General features: G+C 45.5%; 1 protein-coding gene across 1 annotated transcript; it reads right to left on the bottom strand.

Annotated features, from left to right (window-relative positions):
* Positions 1-3,765: 3,765 nt before the first annotated feature.
* slc10a3 (solute carrier family 10 member 3) lies at positions 3,766-17,967 on the bottom strand. The gene is given in 7 exon segments (XM_070907263.1): positions 3,766-5,818; positions 13,574-13,779; positions 13,909-14,037; positions 14,261-14,407; positions 16,746-16,823; positions 16,945-16,964; positions 17,873-17,967. Coding segments are annotated over 7 exon segments (1,878 nt in total). The 5' UTR covers positions 17,880-17,967; the 3' UTR covers positions 3,766-4,527.
* Positions 17,968-18,348: the final 381 nt, after the last annotated feature.

The following is an 18,348-nucleotide window of genomic DNA, read 5'->3' as shown; positions in this document are numbered from 1 at the left end:
AACAACCACTATAAAATATACATTCTCGTGCTGTGTACCATTCCCCTGTGGGTCAGATCGCATGAAGGGATTTTGTACATTCAATCAGTTTCCTGAGCTTTAGAGATACCATAGGGCTGAAATGGTTCCAGTACGGAAAGTATTTACCCTCTCTATTGTATTTAACTCAGTAGTCAATAGTCAAATAGTTCTTTATGTTAAATGAATTCCACTTTGAAAGGTGGCGACTGAAAAAGTAGGCTATTCTCCTGTGGCTCTGGCACAGTGAGCGCCACGTGAACTTGCTGAACAAGACTTTGTGTGCTCTCTGAGAACAGCAAACAATTGAGAGGGAACCAGTTTCGAAACTCAACCCGAACTTTTTGTTGCGTAGCCTACTTCCCCTCCTTTGAAACACACGCAGCCGAAGAGAATAGGAGCATCAGTTTACCGCGCCCTGCATTGTATATACAATGTTATTGTCCCGTCCCGAGTCCTTTCTCTCGTTTATTATTCAGCGTAAATCTTAACAGGACTTTGCCCTAAAAAGAGCATGTAAGCTCAGCTGAACTCTGCATGTGTATTTCAAAAGCTTACATAAATCAAACGTGACCTCTAATTAGGGTTAAACACGTAAGCAATGGAGCAATCATGTGGGCCTTTAAAAGAGACATGATTCCTTTTTTTACACCATCTGACTTTTGACGTTTCGACAGATCCACACAGGAAGCAGAAAGTCTACATAGTCGAGTGAATGAAACATGACAGAAAGTTTGCGTGGGTTCATAACTGTGTTCCAGTTGCACATTACATACTAATACTCAGTGGTGGGAGAAGTATGCGGATGCTTTTCTTGATCAAAGGTGACAGTACATTGTGAACGAACCACTTTCCAATCCAGTTGTGAGCCTTTAAGAAGAACAACCGACTTTGAGGCTTCAAGGTGGTGAAGAGTCTGAGCATGCAATCAGAATGGCGTGTAAAGACAGGTGTGACTGCACTGTAAGCTTCCCCCTTTTCATGATAGAAGTCTGGCCTGGTTTTTGAAGGCCTGGAGGATCCATCTATCCTCAGGTATACAAATAAGGCGTTTGACGCATAGCGAGTGCCGCACCTCGCCACGTCACACTCAGTGACCATGGCTGTGCGGCAGCAGGCTCCGTCTTGCCCTTTGGTGTGTCTGAGCGAAGATCCTTCCTCACAGCGCACAGTGGGCTCCTCTCCCCTCAAGCCGCCCATGTGTTTTCTGGACTTCCCAGCATTATTCGCGGCAAGCAGCGGGGAAAAACCCGCCCCATGGGAGCCGGTGAAAGGAACTCATGAAAAGTTAATGCAATGTGTCCTCATGAATTTTTGAAGAGCCTTCTCGTCCTATTGTGCCACTAATGTGCGGGATAGTAATATAAACAGGAGTGCTGATGTGCAGGGCTGAGTGCAAATATCTACCAGCCAGTTCATCAACCTGTCAGCCCCATGAAGAGTGACACACAGTGACACCTGAGGACACACACACACACACACACACACATTCAGTTACGGTGGCAGCTCTTGTCTGAATCAGAAGTGAGCCACTGTCACTGGAGGGAAAGGTTTTGATTGAGGACTGACTGGATCTGGACCTCAGCAGGATTTCCTGTGTGTGTGTGTGTGTGTGTGTGTGTGTGTGTGTGTGTGTGCGCGCGTAATGAAGTCTGAGAAGGAGGGAAGGCATGATGTCAACATGGTGTCACTGTGATTGCATGAAAACACAACACAGCTTCTGAAAGCCAGAATTTCCAGCTACCCCTGAAGCAGTTACTGACTTATTTACGATGTATTAATAAATGACTGTATTCATACATTTATCACATTTCCTGCTGTTTTAGATTAAAAGTAAAGATTCAGATTCAGACAGATCAAGTAGACAACAATCTTGAACCTAAATCGTGTTAAAATTCGAATTAAAATTGTACTCTGGTCATTTTGTACTGTGGCACCATAAAAGAAATATCACATTTCCTGCACCTCGAAATTACAAAACTGAATAAAGAAATTATTCAGTCAATGTTCAGCAAACCTATTTTGTGATTTAAAGTGAGCAATAACATCAGAACAGAGACATAAAGTAAAAAAAAAAAAAAAAGACTTAGATGATGAATTTAGTATATTTGGGCTCCACATGGACCATCACTCGCATTTTTAGATTTGTTTAGACTGGTTTCATGTAATGCATGACATTTTTGTAATGGAAAAATGAACATTTTGCTCTGAGACTCAAGACAGACATATTTGAGACATGTTGGAAAGGACGGACTGAATTTGTCAACCCATATAGATCAGACTTTTTGATTTGGATTTTGGCAAATTGATGTGTGACCTCCCTGGTTCTCTGCTGCACGCGGACTCTTTGGCTTTTCGGTTTGTCTTGTTTTGTTTTATTTTGGTTTCAAAAATCGAATAACGTAGTGTACGATGTGTGTATAATGTAAGACGTTTCGTACACGTGGACTTTCTACTCAAATGAAAAGAGAATTTCCCCCCAAAAAAAAGAGGAAAAAAAGAAGCTATTTGCATAATCTTGAATTTAAATCATGTTAAAAATCGATTTAGAAGCTTGTGTAAAAATGTAAGAACGGGGACGTGTTGAAGATGTGCAAGCTAGATGGGAGGTAAGATCTAGGGATGCTCTTGGCTAGCAGCGGGGGGGGGGGGGGGGGGGGGGGGGCTTGTAGTCGTCGTTCTCCTGTGAGAGAAACACAGAGGACCGGGCTTCCCCTCTTCTGTGAGGCAACACCACAGTGTAGAAATACTCAAAAGTACACAAGTAAAAGTTCAAAAAAAAAAAAAATCTACTTAAATAAAAGTACAACAGCGTCAGCCTCAAAATGCGCTTTAAAGGTGGGGCCAATTTGGAATTCTTTATATACTGCCGGGTACCTTGTGTCAAGTTTTGTCTTAATCTACAATATCACACCATGATGTGTTTGTTAATCATGTTTTGCGTTGTTAATCTGAATCTGGAGTAAAAAGTACAACATTTGCCTGTTAATTGTAGTGAAGTGGAAAACAGCAGTGCGGAAATACTCAAGGAAAGAACAAGTACCTCAAAACTGTACTCAAGTGCAGCACTTGAGTAAATGTGCTTAGTTTGCCCCTCCACCGCCGGAGGAGTTGAAAGGCCCCAGCACAGACCGAGAGTCAGCTCGGCCCGGAGGCTTCACGGCTCCCTGTGCTGCATTCCTGAGAGCTCTGTGAAATCTGCTGGGGTCGAAACAGCAGCAGGTCTGGACTCCCCCCCCCTCCCCCCTCCCCCCGTTTCCCACTGCGAGGCTGGCTGCTCTTGACGCGGAGACAGGAAACGCATGCCTTGCACATAAAAGTACCTGCGCGTAAAACCCCCTCCCCAGTTCACCGAGGCGTTTTCTCAAAGACAGGAAACGGAAGGTGGCTGCGTTTGGTTGTGAACAGTGCAGGGTGCACAATCTGAATTCTGAACCTGCGGTCAGTAGTTGGGAGTTAGCTGATTAAAAAGTGGACTTTGTCCTTTGGGCACAACAGTTTAGTCACTAAACCGAAGGCATGTCACACAGATAAGACCCATGTGAAGGTAGACTGAAGGTTGTGTGTGTGCGTTTGTGTTTGGTTCGGCTTTCAGAGGAGAGTTTTAGCTTCTCGTGAGCGTTTCAGTGACGTCCTGCTCTTGTGGGGCATGATGTCGTGACATTTAAAAAATAAAAAAAAAGCATGTTAAATGTGAGAGGAAAACAGTAGCTTTTAATCCAAAGATAATCAGAAATTTGATACGGCAAAAAAAAAAAAAAAAAAAAAAGGTCCCACGTGGGAATTTCAGCGAGTGCCGTGAAGCTGTTTTGCTACAACAAACAGCCTGTTAGACATGTTTCTTGGCACACACACACACACACACACTCTAGACAAACTTGCTTTAACATTTGGTTGGGTGTTTTTTTTTTTTTATTCACTTTTTCTTAAATGTCCCCCTCTCTAATATTCAAGTACATGGATTCGCAGATCCAGGAAACACAATCAGTAGCAAATACTTTCAAAACATCATCATGTTCCCATTTGATTCTCAAATGATTCCGCTCAAAACCACCCCCACCCCAAATAAATTCTCCCCCAGGCTAAGACACATGGACCTCTTGTAAACATGATGCAAATCAATCTTTGCTCTTGGATTACAAAAAAAAGTCATCTGGTACAAAAATATCTTTTTTTTTCTTTCATAGGTATTTCTCTTGTTAGGAATATTTACATTAAGTACCTCACAGTATAATCTGATTTTTAAAAAGTACATACTGCAAAATAAACACCAAAAAAAGGTCTCAGAGGGGTAAAAGGCCTTTGGTTTTCATGAAAAATACGAAAAACAACGACAAAACACAACAAAAAAAGAAAGTCCATTCACGGTCCTGTGCACCTCAAAGGTGGTGACTGGACTGGTGATTGTTGGGGGTCTTGTAGCCAAAGACTGCGGGGCCACCACATCTCCACAGGTTCGAAAGGGTTCATTCTTCAAAAAGTTCGGAACAGAAACAACTGCGGCTACAATCAGGCGTCACTCCTGGGGACGGCAGAACCGCACAACCTCCGCTGGGCAAAGTACCCCAGGACAATGAGCAGCATCTCCGAGGTGCTGCTGAGGGCCACGATGAAGGGGGCCTGGGACGCGAAGTCGGCCTCCGCCCGGCGGAAGGACAGCTGCATGACGGCGAGAGCCAGCAGGCTGTTCTGGACGCCCACCTCGATGCTGACCGTCTTCCTCTGCGGCGGGGCCAGGCCCGCCAGCTTGGCCAGGATGGCCCCGACCACCAGCCCCAGCAAAGGCACCGTCACCCCGGCTGCCACGATCTGGGGCCGGACGTTGGCCAGGATGGACGCGCCCATTTGATAGGCCATGAAGATGCCCCCCACGATGAGCACGAAGCTGAAGGGTCGTATGAGCGCCAGCAGGACGCGCGTGAGGGCGGGAAGGCGCAGCTTGACCAGCATGCCAAGCGAGATGGGGATGGCGATGAAGAGGAGGGTGCCGAGGATCTTCACGAACGGCACGTGCAGGGCGGCGTGCACACCCAGCAGCCGGCCGTACAGAGCCGACGACAAAGGCATGGCCGCCGCCGCCACCACCGTGGAGACCAGGGTCATGGAGATCGCCAGGGTGACGTCCCCTCCGAGCAGCAGGCTGTACAGGTAGCCGCCCCCGCCACCCGGGGCGGAGCAGGTGATGACCAGGCCCAGGGAGAGCGCTTTGGGCAGTGAGGCCAGCCGGGACACACAGTAGGCGTACAATGGCATCACCAGGAACTGACCCAGCACCCCTAGGAGCAGCGGCACGGGGCTCCTCAGCAGACCCCGCAGCACCTCCACCTCCACCTTGCACCCGAAGGCACACTTGTTGACGAAGATGAGGGGCAGCAAGGCAAACAGCACGGGGTTCTCAGAGAAATGGGACAGGCCACCCGACTGGATGAGCCGGGTGGCCGGGTCATCGTTCCCGGGCGCCACTCTGATGGAGTAATCCGTCCTCTTCTCGACCAGAACCGGCACCGAATCCTGGTCCAGGTCCAGCAGCTGGATCTCCAGCTGAGCCCTGCCTGGGAACCCGGAGCGGATGCTGATGATGTAGCTCTTGGCCGCTCCTGCGTGGCCGCTGTCCGTCACGTTAAGGATGGAGAGGACCTCCGGGTCCAGGGAGCGGACTCTCACCGTCTGCTTCCAGCTCTCGCGGCCCTTCCTGCTGGCCGCGGCGCTCCGGTACTGGCTGGAGATTACAATCACGCCGTTGGTGTTTTCAGGAAACTCAAATTCCTGCGACGACCCGTCCCCGATTCTGATATACCTGCTGCTGCTGTCGGCCGTCAGGTTGGCGTCGTCGCTGCTGTCGACAGTTAGGTTTCCGGTGGCCCACGCCCGGTCCGCTCCGCCGGTAATAAGGAAGAGACAACAGAATGTAAATAGCGTCCTCATCTTATTGACTGACAGTGGGCGGAGGGGCGCCGCAGAGACACGCTTCTCCCAGCGCCAGCGGCCTCCCCAAGACGGTTACACCGCCGCCCTGTTTCACCAGGACGGTAAACTTCTCATTCTGCTCTCCGGTATAAAACGACAGCGTCGGCGGCCGGCTCTACATCTCGTCTGGTTCCCATTTTCTCGCTGCCTTTATACCGGAACCTAAACATCACCCCGCCCTGTCCTGTCCGAGCCCAGCTCCACGGCCCCCCCCCACCCCCCGCCCCCGGCACACAGGAAACACACAACACTCACACAGGTCCTCTCACGCTTTCCCGCTTTTGTCTACTCGACGCTAAGATGTCGGTGTCGGCGGACCAAAGCCTCGCCTCGCCTCCCGTTAGTGTCGTCTCCGCGGCTGATGAAAGCTGAGGGCATCGTAGCTCGGATGCCGTTTGCTTTGCTGCTCAGAGCGACGTCGGTAAAGCTAGCTCCAGCAACGCTCGCACTTCCGGTCGTGAAATGCCAAAATAAAACCCCTTTTGCTTTATTGAGGAGCACATTGGTGGACAAAGCGGGCTTTAAAAGCTTACCACAAATTCATCCAAATGAAGTGTTATTCCAGTGCAGTGGGGGGGGGGGCATTAGGGGCCCAACAGCACATTTTTTTCCCCAGACCCCTCCAACCTTTTATATATATTTATATGTACACCTATTTTCCCCCCATACTTGTGTACACAATAGTCCTGTCTATTCAGTCAAAAAAACAGTCAAATTCCTTGTATGTGTGCACATGAGCAGGTTAATCCAACTGTGGAATATTTCCTTATATGGCCTTGAGTAAAATTCAAATAAATAGTTGCTTCAATTTGTATTACACTCTTATTGAGAGTATGCTGGTGTGTAAACTGGTTTGTCAAGTGGCAGGTCCCACTGTACATGAGGAAAAGAAAGGGGGGGGAAAAAACACTACTATTTGCAAGATTATTACCTGAATTTGAGGCCCTGTTGTGCAGCGTGTGTTAAAATACATTCGAAAGACTTTCATTGTTTCAATTTTGAGCAGGGGTGGCCGCCTATAAGGTCTATCCGGACATAACGCTAATACACGCTGGGATCATTAATGCTTTGTCTACTACAGTCCGGTATTATTGATCTAGCACGCTCACATACTTTGCCATGACAAATCGTCGTGCGTTTTATTTTTAAGGAGAAACCCCACTACTTCCTGTCTCTCTCCGGGCACCTTGACGTAATCCTTCATTAATCCAATCGCAGCGGTCCAAAGCGTCAACTCTCCCCGTTCCTCAGCCAATAAACAGGGGCGGTCACATGGGAGAGGGAACACCGCGATTTCTATCCACTGGATGGGGGGGGGGGGGGGGGGGAGGATGGGAGGGGGGGGGGGGGGTTTGCAGCCGGGGATTACCCATCACACACAGACTCAGGGTGACATGCATTTAATTTCCTGACCAAAGTAAAATGGCGGAATTGCAAGAAACTGAAGACGTAACAACATGATCCAGCTTGTGGAAGTCGTGCACACCACAGGGGCTGCTGGCTGTCATGATGAGGCCGCTTCCTGCTCACGCCCACTTTCTTATTGTCTTACGCACACATGGACATTGTGTTGCTCCTCTCTGCTGCCCAGCTAACTCCTGACTTTCACTGTCAGCTCCCCTTTCCTGACCTTTGATCCCTGTAGTGTCTCGCGACACCGATCCGTTACGCTCACGGAGGAGGATCGGCACTCACGACGCTCGATGAGCGGTTTCCAGTTACAAACACCCGCTGCCAAGTGGGCTATTGCTTATTTGTCGTACACAAACGGCAGACACAAACCCGGGAAACCTGACACTGCCGCCCCATCTGGGGAACGTGGCACTAAAGGGGAACTCCATTCTGTCAGCACAACCCTGCGAGCATCCCTTTTTATAGTAACTGGCTCCCGCTGGCAGTCGCTTACATATTTAAAAAGCCATTTTCAATTCATAACCTCCAGTTTTCTTCCCCCGGGAGGGTTCAAGCCAGGTCACCGGGCTCATCCTGGATATCACCTGCCACGGCTCGCTGCGTTAAAGTCAGCAGTCCCGGGACATCCTGTGCATCATCTATTGTGTTTTCATGAGTGGCGCGTCCTCCTTCTGTCACCGTGGCTAAGTCAGGGCTTCCAGAAAAAGAAAAGGCGGGGGAGTCCACAGTGGAAACACTCAGCGCACGCCAAGACAACCTGCTGGGGTGATCGCTCTGGCCTCTTCTTTGACATTTCGTGGAGCGACAGCCAGTTGTTATGGGGCTGCCAGGCACGCACATTTCCTGCCTGGCATTTGTGCTGCTCCCCTCCCCGGGCTGTCTAATTATTTACCCGTGCTATGATAATTTACCTCCTGACTTATTACGCAAACAGAAAGGGAAAGAGGCAGCAGGAAGAGGGGGGGACAGAGAAAGAGCGAAGGCACCTTCCTTGACACTTCCCCCCCGTTATGGCTTCGGGTGAGAAATTACAGGACTATTTTCTGTTTTCGCGCCGCAGTTTCGACTGTTTACCCAGAGAATACAGCGGCCTGCATCTGCCTTCGCCTAAACACACACTGCATCTGCGTGAATATTCATGAACCAACTCCGAGCGGCGGTTATGATCTGCCTTGTGTTGCAAATGAGATCACGAGCAGCCGCGATGACTAATCCAAAAGCATTGTCCCGAAATGCCAATTTCTAGCACCAGGCCACGCGAGGTTGTCCTCGGCTAGAAGGCTTGGCAACAGCGTGTCGTGACATCCCCTTTTTTTTTTTCTTTTTTTTTTCTCCTCACAAATCTGGAAAGAGATTCCACATTACATGAGAGCAATAACCTCCATCACGCATGTCAAACAGGCACATGAACGCGGATCTGACGGAAGGACACACCTTCACCCTCCCGTCCTCTGTAGTGTCCGCGCAGCTGTGTCTGCTGTCTGAAGTTGTCACAAATGAATGTCAGTGGTTTTGTAAATACTGAGGACAGGTGTCAAAAGAGTCTCCCAGTGAAACAGCACCCCGCCTAAAAAAAAAGGTGAGTTCAGCACAGTGCGGGTAGCCTACATGAGAAGCCAAAAGGACGTGGATGTAGGCCCACGTGAATTTGCTCTGGGCGGGACAAGTTGAGGCGAAAACATCAGCGCCGGATGGAAATGTTTCAACTTGGGGCGAAGACATTAAGGATAAAAGAAAGAACCGGAGTTCTCGGCGAGTTCAAACTGCAAACCTGACGTTACTGCGCCCGGAGCAGAGACGCCATATAAGGACATCCGTGTCTATGTGACATCAGATAGACACGGCAGTTGCAAAAAAAAAAAAAAATGGAAACGGAGCGTTCTGAGCAGTCTGCAGCCTGAGCTTTTGGCTCAGATATTACTTTTACATACGTGTACCTCATTATTTGGCAACTTTGGCAACGTTTAGTATGAATAGCCGACATTGTAACATTATATATACAGTGCTTAACAAATGTATTAGACCCCCCCCACCCAGTGTAAGGTGTTTGCCACCGCTGCCCTAAATGAACAGTATTGCTGATGTCTCTGTAATGGTTAATCCACCAGTATGTGCAAGCCAAGCTCTTTAATCAAAATGATCTCTTTAATGCTGAAATATAATTATTGTTGTTATCCAAGAATTCTCAAATTTATTTATTTATCTATTCTCAAAAAACAGAAGAAAATAGTAAAGCACATTTACAGTTATTTACTTGCATTCCTGAACAGAAACATTTGTTTTAGTGGTTGCAAAGAATGCAAGCTGTTATCAGGGCCAAAGGAGGTCGTACAGAATATTAAGATTTTTGGTTAATATATGTGAATAAGGACTATTTAGTTGTTATTTGCCTAATAAATAATAACACAATTTTTAGTTTGAAACAAGTTTTTGACAGATTTCTAAAATATTTGTCTCATTTTTATGACAGGTGGTCTAATGCATTTGTTCAGCACTGTGTATATGACAGAAAATAAGGAAAAGGTCCTCTTTAAGGCAAAAAAAAAAAAAAAGCCTATGAAATCTTCACAATGTGTAATTTTTTCCCCCCTAATTCCATTCATTCATTTGACTGTTCAGTTATGCTTTTTGTAAGTCTTGCCACACGAAAGGCCTTCTTCCGCACTCCACACATAAAAAGAAATACGAAGTTGTTCAAATTAAAGCTGCTGTTAAGTTCCAAAGTGTAACAGCAAACTTCATGCGTCAGTTGTTGAGGCATTCCACTCAAACGTCAACCTCACGGTGGCGCTATAGGCAAAAAAAAAAAAAAAGTCAGGGGATCACGCACAAGTCGCTGAGATTCACCCCCTGGGGAACACGAATGTCTGTCCAAACTTTCACGACAATCCACATCCAGCAGCTGTCGAGATCTCTCAGTCTGGACCGACCGACATTGCCCTCCCTAAAGATATTGGTCACAGAGAGTGAAGTCTAATCAGCCTACGGACCCCCACACTGTGTCATTAGTGTTTGTCACTAAATGCCTCCGTGTTCCCAGAAACAACACCGATCTCCTGCCCCTGGTCACAGAGTGTCTAACACGGACGAACAACGTAACCGCTTGAAACAAGGTGGTTTCAAACACGCGAACCGCTGAAGTCGAATGAAAGGCCGTAGGTCAGAGGGAGAGACTTTATTTTCACAAGATAAATATACAAAAACAAAGAAGTGCTGCAAGGTCTGCTGAACTTTGTGGAGTACAAAATCGACAAAACTGAAGACATTGTCAGAGGGTGTAGCTGCTCTCGTCGTAGGTGGAGGTCCGGACCTCAAAGAAGGGAGCGTTAGAAAACTCAATGCAGAGCCCCGAAAAAAAGAAAGAGACAAGAGTAAAAAGGGGAACCAGGCTTCTGTTAACTCACGCCGTTGCCATTGTACATTTTATTCTTTCTTTCAATATCATTGATGCAAACCGTCTTTCAACACAGCCCCCGCATTGACCTGAAACTTTTCACAAATCAACGTTTCGAGCAAAATAGGTGGCTCGCAAGGCAAATCAGGAGTAGATATTGTCAAATTAAAAAAAAAACAAACAAACAAAAAGATCCAGCATGTACATCCCTGCTCTCCTCCTGAGACAGGTGGGTGTATGATTACTTTATTTTGAGACAGAGAAGCTTCCAAAAATATCTGAGTGAGGTTTCAGTGTTGCGTGGGGGCGAGAGCTTCAACACCTTTAAAAAAAAAAAAAAAAAAAAACAACACACACACACCCCCCCAAAAGCCAAGAAGAGGGTTAGGCTCACACTCGTCACAGTCAGCGCTGAAGTGAAGCCGGCTTGAAGGAAACGCCTCGGCCCACGGGGGATTGCTGTTCTGACCAATGTCGGCCGGGTTTCGCTCTCTCTAAAACTACTGTCCTTCAGGCACTGGGGAGGGAAGCACCTATACGCAAGCGCCTGCATCCCAAATAAGGCGCTCAAAGCAAAAGGTCCGAATACAGGCATGAGAAATAATAATAATAATAATAACAATAACAATAATAATCCGATCAAACGCACAACACAGAAATCATTGATTCTGACAATGAGAAACAACAGGCTTGTCCTTTGCTGTGTAGTGTTATAACGATGTCACGGAGCTGCTGTTACTTGGGTGGGCCCGATGAGGGAGGGAGACCAGCCAAAGCGTCCCTATCTGTTTTACACTTTACACCAAAGCGCAAAAACGGATATTTCCTTCCTTCCTCCCGAAAGAAACCTCGATTTCAATCATTTCTGAGCTGACAGAGCCCAGAACAGAAATAAAACTTAAAAACAACATGTAGATACATCTTTTTTTCACCCCTGTACATTATACAGTTTGTAAAATGGGTTTCTTCTTCTTTTTTTTTTTTGTTGTTTTTTTTTTTTAAAAGCTTACATCCAAAAGTGTGTGATTTGAGAAGTGTAGCCACAGGAGGAAGAGGAGGAGGAGGAGGAGGAGGGAGAAAAGAGGGAGAAAAAGGTAAAATGAGATCCAATGGGGAGTTAGCGGGGGAAGATGGAAACGGGAATAGATGGATCGAAATGAGAAGGTGAACCAGAGAGAGATTCATGCCCTCTCAGGTGGTATTTCTAGCCTGTGTGTGTGTGTGTGTGTGTGTGTATTTATAGAGCGGGGGTGGGGGGGTGGGGGGGGGTGGTAATCGATAGGCTCATTAAGTCCTCCCGGTCGCAACAGTTCAATAGAGACACACACACACACACACACACACACAGCTCCTGTCGCCGCCATTAAGCTCGTCTGCTTCCACACAGCCGCGAGCCCCCCCGACACCTCTCCTGGAGGAGGAGCCCTCAGTTCCGCAGAGCAGCCAACCTGGAGCGTGGGGAGAAAGCGGGATAGTTTACACATACGATTATACACGCTGTGAGACGATATTCTTGCGTCAATGTGATGAAGTGCCTTGATTTGTCAGATACTTCAGTCACTGTATTAGCCAGATAATATGAACTCAAGGTCTACTTAAAGCCCCCCCCCTCCCCCCCCAGAGATTTTAACCACTTGGTGACGGTTGTGGAGCAAGCTCAGTTATGTGACTTTGATCACGAAATAACGAGCCAGTAAGCGGACATTTGAAGTTGAAGAAGAATATTTGTTTATCGTATGATCATTATCAGATTTAATTGATGTAATTTACCACATTTTTTGCACCATTTTTTTTTTTTTTTGCACACTGTGACAGAGAGCCGTGCACGCCGGATGGTCTTATTTTTCCGACAAATCGTAGTATACTTCAGCGTGAGGAACGGAGCCTTTCAACCTGGCGACAGAGAGCCCGCCGACGATGAGATGATCACAGCAACACCTGCTTAATGAGCCACTGACAGGCTGGCATGTGTCGTGTCCCAATTACGCTTTCTAGAAATAGCTTGTGATTAGATAGAGAAGACCACCACAATAGACGCAGCAGGCAGCGAAGCACTTCACTCAAATCAACATCAGTACGATTATTTTAAGCACCTCTTCCCCCGGGGGGGAGGGGGGGGGGGGGTGGGAGATAAGAGTGAAAAAATAGAGCTGAAAAGAATAACAACTTCCTAAAACAATTTCATCTGTTGATTTTTGATTTTGATTTTTTTTAAATGAATCGCTTGGTATATAAAATCTAAGGACATTTACATCCCTGTGAAACAGAGAGAAGAGGCAACTAAATATATCAAGCGATAAAAAACAATCAAAAGTAACTATGAAAGTATTCATTCAACTAACTGTTTGGTTCATTTAACTGAAGAATCTGTCAAATTCGAATTTTATTCGTATTTTTTTGTCCATCTGTAGATATTCTTAGTCAACCGAAAACCTTGATTTTGTACTTGGCAGCTTTAAGTTTTAAGTCTTTTACTGTACATTTTGTTTTTGGGTCAAAATATGACAAACCACAGTTGATTGGACTATTCTGACAAGCTTTCTCACATCGCCTCTGTCTTTGAGCTTCTCCATTTAAACTTAGTTCACTCATGACTTCGCAGCACTACAACAGTAGAGTTCGGTGTGTGAGGTGTGATCTCATGCTCTGTTCTAACTGCTAAATTGCCCGTTCATGTGCTACTTGTTAGCCTGGTTCCAGCGAAGGGACGGAGGTTTAGAGTCTAAGTCGTCACCCAGTAGTTCCGGGATGGCACACATTGTCTCGTGCTGTTGGGCAGACACTGGTCCTTACCGTCGAGACAGCTGGTCCTCCTTGTCCTGGCTCCGTGAGCTCTCCGCACCCACTGAGGTGGCTCCTGCGGGTAGCTGGCTGAGCTGGTCCATCACCTCCAGGCCGCTCTCCTCCGCTATCTGGTGGATCAGGTCATCCACCTGCTCCTGAGGCGTGGTCAGCGTCATTGCCGAGCCCATGGAGTCCTCCATCACCTGGTGTGGGGAAGAGGGAAGAGAGGGAAAGTGCATAACTGGAGTTTTCTAAAGCACGCTTGACTAAAACGCCGCATGAAAAGACACACAATATACAAGAACAAATGCACACAGTCGGCGGCCACTCACTGAGGTGTGGACGTCGAGGTTCTGGACTTGGCTTTCAAACTTATCCATGATCGCAGAGACCTTTTGGAGATCCATGGAGTTCAGAGCTTTGTCCAGGGACTTGGTCACCTGGCCCATGGTTTTGGACACCTGATTGGGGAAAAAACAAACAAACAAACAAACAAACGCATGTATAATGTATTTGTCTTGTTCTGGAAAGACAAAAAAAAATAAAAAATCTCACGTTCTCCTCTCCCAAGCTTATCAAAATAGAGGGAACGATGGGATGTGGTGATATGAAAATAGTTGCTTTATAACCCCCACATTTTGAACATACAGTAAAACCGTATATAATCTGAGCACAGTAACTTACTCCCTTCATGGTGACAGCGGTCTGGACTTTAGAGGCCACCGCGTCGACCCGGGACGCCATGCGCAGCCAATTAAGACCTTCATTTTTTTTCCGGATCGCGTTCTCTGCATAAACTCTGGCACAGTCCACATTTTTCTGCTGCAAAGCCTGGCGAGGAGACAAAGACACTGTTAGCGCTCAAACTTTTTTTTGTACACATATGTACACATATGTAAACGCCCTAGGACTGACACACACACACACACACAGAAACGCCGTGGTGTAATCTTTAGCGTCAACATTGTACATAAGCTTATATGTCTTTTTATATATTATTATAATGCATTATTATAATTCATTCATCTAATGTATTATATATTACCAGATACTAAAGGTTCATTCAGACGGAACAAATCCAAAGAACAGTATCCTACTCGTGAAGGTATGACGTATAAGGCCTTTTTGGCCACACTGCACTACATACTAATGGAGGGTTAGGAGGGTGCAGCTCAGCCTTTCATGCCATTACTAACATCCTGCTAAGCAACAACAACAACGACAACGACAACAACAACAATCCGCTAAAGGAGTAGTCTCAAGTCTTTACAAATGTGCATTAGAACATAAACAATTAGCCCTTCCTTTAAATAATTTTTGTATTTTTTCCACCCCCCCCCCACTCTCAGTTGGCATGTACTGCATGTAAACCACGTGTCTGCCGGCATTGATTTGTGTTCCGCTCCCCTGCACAAGCTGTGAGCAAACATTGGAAGGGGACACTGTACTGGGGAGGATGCATCACTGGTTTGACTGTAGAATGTACTGCAGCAGGCCGAAATGCATTTTGTTTTAAAATGCAAAACAATAAAAAGCCAGAACAGGCCAGGTCATCTTTTTAAATGACTTCTGAAATAATACTGCTTGCGAACTTATCATTTCATGATTGTTTTAAAGCATGTCCAGTATATCTTTTTGTTTATTTTTCTGGAGCGGACAGCACGACACATGTGAAAAGTGTCGCTCACATGAAGTCAGTAATAATAACAACAACAACAACAGTCATGATCCTTTCGACGGAAATAAAAACAGCAGCAGCAGCAGCAGCAGCAGCATTTCAAATGCATGTGAGCTGTTAGGCAGGATGTGAGAGGAGAGACTATCATGACTCAACAGGGACATATCTCCGGCCAGTGAGATAATAAGGGATAGCTGCATTGTTCCGGGAGAGGAGTCATCTGCATATTCCATCCCCGTACCAAACACACGTTTAAAACGGGAACAGAGGTGGCAGAACTCTTCAACTCGGTGAAATAGTGACACACCGAGTCCACAGAACAACCAGGGGAACTTGTTCAGTGCTGAAGCTGTGCTGCCCCCTGCTGACTGATGTGTGCCACTCCACCGGTGTCATTTGAAAAAAATGTACCGATTACAAAAGCAATATTCCAATCACGGAGCCCCAGAACTGTACAAAAAGGCAGTGAAAGGTCACCAGAGAGGTTGGAAAATATAGCTGAATATGTCAATAAGTATTACCGTTAAATATTTAAAATGGAGTGTATATGCATATCTTTACAGTTTTGTGTGTGTTTAACAGCAACGGAGCAAGAAGGCAGTGTGGCTAGCTAGCTTAACTGAAAACGCTGCTAGCTGAACTCACTGACCACTATCCTAGCTAGCTAACTAGCCGAAGCTAACTGTCGTCACTCTTCTATTTCCAAGACTCTCGATAGTTCAATCGTTTTAATCGGCAAGCTAACTCAACAAAGCTGGCTAGCTAACGATAATTAGGCGTTTTCAGTTACGTTTATTTGGCATTAGGAGAGAAAAACGTCTACAAAATGTCAAGCATAACATATTGACTCGTTTGATCAACTCATGGGAGGTAAAGGAAATAAATAAATAAAGGCTATTGTCTTTTTTTTTTTTGTTTACCCACTGACTGGAGGGTAAAAGGAAAAATGAGAAGCTTTACACTGCATTTGTTTTTACACTGCATTTAAATCATCACTGTAAACTCACTGCCATTTGCCAGTTTTGCGGGCTGCATACACAATGACTTCATAAGCCTGGAGCCACACCCAGATATTATCATCAACTCTACTGGCCAACTGCAAAGATCACATCATACTACTGTTCAAGGAAAAAAAGAAGAAAGATGGCAGGGAGATGTTCTGTATGTACAGTAGATGATATTATCAGTCTGGATGCTTTACATTTTTACACTTGTACTAAACATAGAGCGGTTAGTGAACCACAAAAGTACTGCTGGATAGACTACTTTATGTACGACCTTAAAAACCAATCCATGCTGCTAACAATTATGTTTGAGCATTTTGCCCCTATTAGAGAGATCACAGTAGAGATGTAGACTGAACATTATGACAAAGGTCCCTCTAGACGGAGTGGAACATTGTGGGAGATTGAGATCACAGTACACAGTATGCGTCTTAAACCATTCAGCTGTCACTTAATGTCACGAAGAAGAAGAAGAAGGTTTGCTCACCTTCTTGACCTTGGCCTGCTCCTTTTCAGAGTCCTTCTCTGCCTTCTTGGCCAGTCTCTCGAGCTGCTTGGTGGTGAACTGTGAACCAAAGAGACAGATGCGCAGAAAATAAATAAATAAATAAATAAATAAATAAATAAACAATCCACTTACAGTTATATCAGGCTGATAGGGAGTCAGTCTTTTAACAGATACATACCTTTAGCTGGAAGAGCGTTTCTGTGGAGGGACGGTGAGAGGCAGAGTTAGGAGCATGGAGTGTAAATATCATGCAAACGGTACATTATACAGACATTATCTGGTGATATTATATGCTAAAACAAGGACTTTTTTCCCCCCAATCGGTCTTTTCTTTGCTTGAAGGTAAGCACACTTTCGCTTGGAAAAAGTGCAGCTGTCATATTAAACAACAGAGTGGAAAAGTAAGGAGATGTATTTAGCCACCCAGCCCTTACTTCTGAACAACTCCATACCTTATGGTTGTTTCCAAAAGTGGCTGAAAAAGTTATAACATTACCTAAATAATTCACCAACCCAGTTCCTTCTTGGAAATGCATGGCTAAGGCCTTAACAATACCATATGTATTGCATTCCTTGTCCAACATGTGTGAATGGGACTATTGTCTCTTGTCAACTTGACTGGTGCTCTTTGTCAACAGAAAAAAAACCAAAACAATACATCAACAGTTACAGTTAACCAGTAATGGATAAAACACTATTCACTGCGAAGTTATTTTTTATATAATTCAATTCAAATGTCCCTAGGAATAAGTTACTGTATCTGTTAGTTACAAGGAAGTGTCTGCGCTTGTCGAAGCTACACTAATCACATTCTGAATGTGTGTGTGTGACATTCCTAATAAAAACAGTCGTTCACTGAGAAAGGATTCAATGGCAGGCGGCGTTAAGACAACACAATCAATCAAACCAAAATTAATAGTGGGTCTGGGCAGTTAGATATGATAAAAGAATGAACTGATGACCAAAACAGGTCTGACAGCTAACCTGGCTAACCACCCACCCAAGCTAACAAGCTAACGTTAGCTGTCTGTCATGTCATCATCGCCAAAATAAGGAGAGGCGACGTCTCTCAAGGCGGGCCGTCCCGCTGTTAAAACACGACGTACCATCCATGTCCGGACGAATATGACTCCAGGTGATCACAGGAAAAAAATTATGTCCAGCTCCCCAACAGGCTAGTCTTGAATTGTTTTGATCTGACCGTATATCCACCACACCGTACTTCCTGGTTCAAGGGTAATCACGTGATCAGAATTTTCTTCTTTTTTTCTCACGTTCCTTTCTTCTTCTTCGTTTCTTTTTTTTTGCAGTTGGCAAACAAAGAAATGGTGCATCACCGCCACCATTTGGTCTGGAGTGTGGATCGGGACTGTACATTTAATAATAAAAAATAAAATAAATATTGATAATGATTCAGGTGATTCTTCTTCAGGTGATTCTTTTTAATATAATTTTAACATTTTTAAATAATGTTTAGATTAGTCCAGTGCGACCAAATCTTAATCTGGATATTACTGTCTCCTCTCTCCTGCATCTTTCTGTTCTCCTCATTTCTCCGACTTTTATTTTTGAATTCTGTAAA

The sequence above is a fragment of the Enoplosus armatus genome, chromosome 6 (genome assembly GCF_043641665.1).
Source record: "Enoplosus armatus isolate fEnoArm2 chromosome 6, fEnoArm2.hap1, whole genome shotgun sequence".
Taxonomy (NCBI): Eukaryota; Metazoa; Chordata; class Actinopteri; order Centrarchiformes; family Enoplosidae; genus Enoplosus; species Enoplosus armatus.
The sequence above is the reverse complement of the archived record's forward strand: the minus strand, read 5'-3'. Positions and strand labels throughout refer to the sequence as shown.